This window comes from Gadus chalcogrammus, chromosome 6, assembly GCF_026213295.1.
Source record: "Gadus chalcogrammus isolate NIFS_2021 chromosome 6, NIFS_Gcha_1.0, whole genome shotgun sequence".
Classification (NCBI taxonomy): Eukaryota; Metazoa; Chordata; class Actinopteri; order Gadiformes; family Gadidae; genus Gadus; species Gadus chalcogrammus.
Genome location: NC_079417.1, coordinates 26,874,560 through 26,881,258, shown reverse-complemented (window position 1 = coordinate 26,881,258; position 6,699 = coordinate 26,874,560). Strand labels below are relative to the sequence as shown.

Below are 6,699 nucleotides of genomic sequence, written 5' to 3'. Positions count from 1 at the left end.
CAGATGTCTGCGGAGCCCCGCTACACCTGAAACACTTCTGAAGGACGCACGCACACGCACACACGCACGCCGGAGGTTTCCGGAGCTCCCAGGAAGGAAGACTTATCTCATCCTCTCCGACTGATGCGGTTAGGGTTGAAAGAGTGTTTCCTATTTAGAAAAAAGGTATTTCAAAGCGCCTCAGAACGGGGCGGATTAAGCGCTAATGGTGCGAGGTTGCGGCGGGCTTTGGCAGAGTGCGGGTGGGCGGCTCGGCGCGTGCATAAAAGTTGCTCCTGGGACGTCGCTTCTTCAGAGGAACCTGCAGCTCCCCCCATCACAACTTCCCAGGACCCAGCCCAGAAAACAACCATACAGAAACTTGGCTTAAATATTATTATCATTGTATATTGCCTGTGAATGAATAGGCTGTGCATCAGGCGTATGGGAAGTGTTTATTTCCGTGACTAATATTATTCCCACGGATAAATTGGACCGGAGTAAAGGAGACCCGTGTATAGGCTGTATACACTGTAGTATAGGCTGTAGGAGACCCGTATATAGGTTGTATACACTGTATAATAGGCTGTAGTAGACCCGAGGGACAGCAGCAGTCAAGCCGAGCTCCACGATAGACCCGACCGTAGACCGGACCATAGACCTGACCATGTGGCAGACTGCGCTCACCGTGCTCGTGACCTACTCACTCGGGATGGCTGTGTGTCTGAACTCCAACGGCATCCGCACCTCCAAAGAGATCCTGGAAAGCTTGGAGCAGGTAAGAAATATATTAATGTACTTTTACTGTGAGCCTGCTATGTGGATAGAATAGAACAGGGTCGACCGTAGCCTTTTTATAATAATATACTGCTCTCATAGCCTATAAATTACTGCTGCTATTAGTTACTAATATGCAAGTTACTACTACCATACGACTATCGTCTTTACTAACTAGTTCCAATCCAAATTACACTATAGACTATTTTACAATTATTTTTACTTGGCAAATAAATACAGAGCTGTTATGGTTCTGCATCAGCCGAACTCCTGATCCCCTACAATAACACTTCAAAAAGGGAAAGTGTATTTTGGGTTGGTTTAACCTATGGTGGACACTCATGATTCTGTCCTGAAGAATCACCATGGTCAAACTGTCCCTGTTCTCCTGTTGTCCCCACAGACAGACCCCCTCCCCAGCAGCAACACATCAGAAACATCAGGAACCACCCTCACCCTGGCTCAGAACCCACAGAGGACCTGCTCCACGCCCGGGTGCAGTCCCCCAGAGGTGAGGCGCCTCTCTGTCTGTCTCATCTTACAACCTTCCTATCTGTCTGTCTGTCTGTCTGTCTGTCTGTCTGTCTGTCTGTCTGTCTATCTGTCTGTCTATCTTTCTATCTATTTATCAATCTGTCTATCTATCTATCTATCTATCTATCTATCTATCTGCCTGCCTGCCTGCCTGCCTGCCTGCCTGCCTATCTATCTATCTATCTATCTATCTATCTATCTATCTATCTGTCTGTCTGATAGTATATCTATCTATCTCTCTCTGTCTGTCTGATAGTATATCTATCTATCTATCTATCTATCTATCTATCTCTCTCTCTGTCTGTCTGATAGTATATCTATCTATCTATCTATCTATCTTTTAACCTTTTATCTCACTCTCCTCTCTCTCTCACACACACACACACACACACACACACACACACACACACACACACACACACACACACACACACACTATGTTTCTCTCTCTGTCTCTCTCTTATCTACCTATCTGTCCAGCCATCTATCCATTTGCCTCATCTTACTTTACCTCTCTACCTAACTATACTTCACTCCTTTTCAGAAGGAAGGCTGCAGTAACCGGTCTCGGAGGAGAGGCACATCCACACAGGACAGAGAGGCAGACAGACAGGCCAACAGACAGGCAGATAGCGAGATCACCGTTGGCAACAGGACAAGAGGTAAAGACATCAAGGAGCTGCACGTCCTCTAGACATAGTTTTCTGTTTTGTTGTGCGGTCAAACACTAGTCAACCAGATCATGCCTTTGGTGTTAAAAAGTGTTGTCAATTATATTTATACATTTATATAAACGGCAACTAACTAAGACACAGCAGAAGGAATCCATATAAATCCTATTCAAGCTAAATCCTCGATGTGCTCATCAAACTGATGCTATCATGTTTGGTGGTGATGCAGGCAGCTGTGTGCGGAGCGGTGACTGCCAGCCGGGCTTCTGCTGTGTGCGCTACCTGACAGCCAAGCGCTGCCAGCGGGTACCGCTAGAGGGCGACGCCTGCCTGCTGCCCGGCCGCTCCAAGCGGCGGCGCAACCTGGAGCGCTGCAGCTGCGGCCAGGGGCTCTACTGCAGCCCGGCAGGACCCACGGTATCCGGGGCGGCCAAGAAACAGGGCGTCTGCTTGAACCGACCCGGACAAGGCCAGAGGAACACAAGGCATTCTGGGAAGAGTAGGAGAACTGCGGAGGGTGGCTGCTGAAAGACTGTACATCGGACAAACTTTGACATTTATCAACAGGTGGGCTGCATTGAATGTCAGAAGCAGCAATATACTATACTCATATTTAATATCCATGAACACGACTTCCAGCTTGTTTTTAGATGAGTCTCAAAAGCTGTTTTTTTAAGTCAATAACACCAGTAGGCCGAATTAATAAAATAAAAATGCTTTGTAATTTCTGTGGGTCTTCGAATTTTCATTATCCCCGTGTGAATGACTGTTGCAAGATCTTCACTCATGCAAAACAAATATATTTGAATTGCCCGTTCTAGATCATCATTTTCTAAATAAAGACCTTTTTGTAAGTTACCAAAGCAGATGGTGAGCTGTATTTGTGCTTTGCTGTACATTTCATACATCTGTGCGGTACCATAGTGAGTGTCAGTCAAGTGATTGGAACTAAACCCTGTTGACCATTAATGCCAATCATGGATAAACACAGATAGCTTAGCTTCAATTTTGGTCAATGTGATATCTGGACCACAGCCTTTTGTTGTTTACTGACAAGACATTCTTGGCTAAGGGAACACATTCCAGTTTAAGCTTTAGCTATTCAGTTAACGTAGCCCACACAGACTTGGATGAACCGCTGGCAGTCTATGGAGGGAAAGCAAACAATAGAGTTCTACTCAATAGTAAAAACAGCACACATACAGAAAGGCAATTTATTTTATTTCTCTTTAGTGAGCAAAAAAAACCTGTTGGGACGTTCTGGAAATCAAAAAGGCAAAATGAACTTCTAAGGCAAAGTCAAGAATGCATTAACTTTTTTTGAAGGGGGGGGCACAACAGGAACACTGATGTACGTCAAGGCCTCAGAGCTGCCCGCAGTCTGACACGGTGATTTTGCCCGACGTGCTGCCGCTCTGGGAGCCGTAGCGCTCCACGGTTTTAATGACATCCATTCCCTCCACCACACTCCCGAACACCACGTGTTTCCCGTCCAGCCTACAGACAGACGGGGTTCAGAGATGTGAAACGGCGCTTAGTGCACATCTGTCACTCTGTCTCACATGACAGACTCTGTCAACCTCAACAGGCAAGTACTGAACAAAACACGGGACTGACTGAATTGGCTTGTGTGAGTCGGCACCGGCACTGCTTGAGGGCATGCGTTACACGGCGTGGACTTTGTGGAAGTTATAGCCTTTAACTTGCAGTACAGACGATAAAGGACCTTGCAGTGGGTGTGAACTCACCATGAGGTAATGGCTGTGCAGATGAAGAACTGTGAGCCGTTGGTGTTGGGCCCCGCGTTGGCCATGGACAGGATGCCAGCCCGGTCGTGCGTCAGGTTAAAGTTCTCATCTGCAAACTTGTTTCCGTAGATGGACTTTCCCCCGGTTCCGTTGTGGTTGGTGAAGTCCCCTCCCTGTGAATTTAGTTTTACGTCAGTACAAGGAACATCAGAGGCCCTAGTGACAACAGTGCTGGAAACCAAATGCATAGCTGACAAGCAGTGGTTTGCACAATGTTGTAGGGCTTCTCTAATAGCAGAAATAGAGCCCTATGAAAAAAGAAACGTCAAGAAATATATATAACGGTACATTTTAAATGATGTGCACAACATTGCACTATTTGGAACTATGGAAGGATAGGGAGCTGGATGGAGAGGCAGACAGCTGCTGACAGCGTCGGATATGACTTGGCAGAGTGGCCAGATGATCAAATGTACAGCACTACGTATGTGTCCTCACCTGGCACATGAACCCGGGGATGACCCGGTGGAAGGTGGAGCCCTTGTAGCCGAATCCCTTTTCTCCGGTACAGAGCGCACGGAAGTTCTCTGCGGTCCGGGGGACCACGTCCGCAGCGAGCTGGAGGAATGAGAGAAAAAGGACAGTCATGTACTTTTTGGTTTAACAAGCGCAACGAAATAAAGGGAAAACATGCTATAAGTAAAGCCCCGCTAAGAAAGTTATATTCAGTGACTGGTCAGCAAGCTTCCCATGAAAGAATTTATTTTAAATGGAGTTATATATAGGCTACACACATGGACGAGTGCAGAGTTTCAATTCAGCACGACGGCTGTTGTGCATGCACCACCATGCGCATGTCATGTTCTGGGGGCGGAGTTAGGCAGAACCCTGTTGAATTCTGATCGGGGTCAGTTGAAAGGCAGTCAGTATGGCGTGTACACACTCTAAATGAAGCAGGTGAGCGCACCTGTAATGCAGATATAAAATAGAGTATAAACACTCAATGATTTGAGTCACGCTTCTTAAGAACACAAAATGGCTGTAGCGACAAAGACACTGGCCTCTATGGTCAGAGTCCCTGAACACAAAGCGCACAGGAACCAGATCTTGGAACAGGTTGTCATTATTACGCATGCGCAGCAGTGACGTGACAATTGTTCACCAGACGAGCAGCTGGGATCGTGACCATGTAGAGTTCCGCAGCATTTCAGAGTCAGTCACACTTGGCCCCTCCCTGCAGGATCAGGCCACATGGAATTTTCCAGAACCATTCGGCAACTTCCTCAAGAGCGTCAGCAAGAACCAAACACTGCCACATATAAACTGCGCAGTTGACGCATAACCACCCGGTCCAAGTTGGATAAGATGCCGACACAAACTTTCGACAGGACAAGTTGATAGACACGGACAAGTCCCTTCTGGCGGGTTGAAGGGTGAAGGTGCCACCACGATGGAGTCTTTTTGTATATAGTTGTAATAACATAATCATGACTTAACCGTTACCGGTCCGGTGGATTCTCCACTGTCTCATGAAACCTGGCAACGGTTCAACACACACACACGCGCAAAATATAAATAGAGCAGTCTGAACAGTGCGCCTATGCCATGACTTCGTTGCGTTTAATGCAAACACAAAATGGCTGAAGCGATCCCTCAAATGATCGTGGCCAACACAAATGAAGAAGTAAACGGAGAGCAGATACGCTTATTGTAACTGTTAAGTGATTCCGTACAGGCAGCAAAGGCCTGACATGGTTGGGAAGCCTGGCTCAGAGCCAGCTCCAGAGAGCCGCAGGATTACCAGCACGCTGCGGCTCGCTCCACTATAATCATTAGCCATGATGGCACCGTTCCATGACTGCGGCTCCCAGTATTGACAAAGTCAAAATCATACGACTCAGTCTAAACAAAGTTCACCGATCCAATAGAGGCCACTATCCCGTGCAGCGTGCGCAGGTTACAGCAAACATGTGATCGGGTGAAAATCGAAAAAAAAAATCAATGATGCACAGATGCATGTTTCCTAAATGCGCCAGTCTGATATTCCCTGTGAATAATGCATGGTGGACTGTTGCCCTGAACACGTGCGCACGGCTGACTCAGGACCGGCTGACAGCCCGCTGCATTCAGACTTTTTTTTTGGTGTAACTTACTTCACCCCCCCATCATAGTAAGAGACCGATACAGGAGGGAAGAGAAGATGGAAAGGACAATTGCGCCACACACTAAATTCTTTATTGTTGCAGAAAACTAAAGGTTTACACCGTTTAACACGCATCATCACCCATTGAATAAAGAAAAAAAAGGTCTTACCTCCATGACCACTCGGCCGAGGGGGGAGCCGTTGTGGGCGAGGTCAAAAAAAACTTTGGGTCTGGCCATTTCGCAGAATGAAATGGATAAATGTACAATATAATTATTCGGGACCACACCAATTGAACCGCAAAGAACCGAGAAAAATGGTGGTACGGGGATAAAATTTATATACCACAAAATGGGCGGTCTTGAAAACTAGGACAGTCCAATTAAAATGCCCCTTTTTGAGTGACATGCCAACCGGCCAACTAAAGGCCGGCATTGCAGGACTGATCCTCGGCTGGTAGGTGGGGACGTTTTAACTGCGTGCTTGATTTAAATAGCTGGACCCACCAATGCAGTTTGGTTCATTGATTCGAAGACTTCTCACATATACACAAGTACTTTAAAGCCCACCCTCCCGGTGCACCGGGGGAGGCGAAACGACCGTAGTGATCCTGAAGCAGCGCGCCAGAGTTAAGTGACAGTCCGGGTGTCCATTCAGTGCGTAAAGCCGCTATTCCGCATCGGGTCCGCAGTCTGGGCGCGGTCGGTACTCTCAACCATGGCTGTCAGCAGCACTGAAAAGAAAAAAAACTAGAGTACCAACATTTCGGGAGTGATGTAATCCGCTTCGTGAACCAACATCGTTCGACTTTCTTCCTGGCCCCTGTAATCTACTGCGGACCAGAGGG

At 47.2% G+C, this 6,699-nt stretch overlaps 2 protein-coding genes across 3 annotated transcripts; one reads left to right on the top strand and one right to left on the bottom strand.

The window, feature by feature from the left end:
* Positions 1-270: 270 nt before the first annotated feature.
* On the top strand, positions 271-2,852 carry LOC130384586 (dickkopf-related protein 2-like). 2 transcript variants are annotated; one of them, XM_056592847.1, is made up of 4 exons: positions 271-757; positions 1,160-1,267; positions 1,838-1,952; positions 2,191-2,852. In XM_056592847.1, exons 1-4 carry the CDS (start codon positions 647-649, stop codon positions 2,487-2,489), a joined length of 633 nt encoding a protein of 210 aa, XP_056448822.1. In that variant the 5' UTR covers positions 271-646; the 3' UTR covers positions 2,490-2,852. The 2 variants fall into 2 exon arrangements, with proteins under 2 accessions (XP_056448822.1, XP_056448821.1); XM_056592846.1 differs by having other exon boundaries at positions 1,835-1,952.
* Positions 2,853-3,165: 313 nt separating this feature from the next.
* Positions 3,166-6,177, bottom strand: LOC130384587 (peptidyl-prolyl cis-trans isomerase-like). The gene is made up of 4 exons (XM_056592848.1): positions 6,023-6,177; positions 4,208-4,327; positions 3,710-3,882; positions 3,166-3,458 (listed from the first exon to the last, which is right to left on the bottom strand). The coding sequence occupies exons 1-4, from the start codon at positions 6,089-6,091 to the stop codon at positions 3,326-3,328; spliced, it is 495 nt and encodes a 164-aa protein (XP_056448823.1). The 5' UTR covers positions 6,092-6,177; the 3' UTR covers positions 3,166-3,325.
* Positions 6,178-6,699: the final 522 nt, after the last annotated feature.

Coding starts and splice junctions, on each gene's coding strand:
- LOC130384586 (XM_056592846.1), top strand. CDS start 647: ATGTGGCAGACTGCGCTCACCGTGCTCGTGACCTACTCACTCGGGATG. Junction 758..1,159: donor TCCTGGAAAGCTTGGAGCAG/GTAAGAAATATA, acceptor TTGTCCCCACAG/ACAGACCCCCTCCCCAGCAG. Junction 1,953..2,190: donor CGTTGGCAACAGGACAAGAG/GTAAAGACATCA, acceptor GTGGTGATGCAG/GCAGCTGTGTGCGGAGCGGT.
- LOC130384587 (XM_056592848.1), bottom strand. CDS start 6,091: ATGGCCAGACCCAAAGTTTTTTTTGACCTCGCCCACAACGGCTCCCCC. Junction 4,328..6,022: donor TCGGCCGAGTGGTCATGGAG/GTAAGACCTTTT, acceptor TCATTCCTCCAG/CTCGCTGCGGACGTGGTCCC. Junction 3,883..4,207: donor TCCCCGGGTTCATGTGCCAG/GTGAGGACACAT, acceptor CTAAATTCACAG/GGAGGGGACTTCACCAACCA.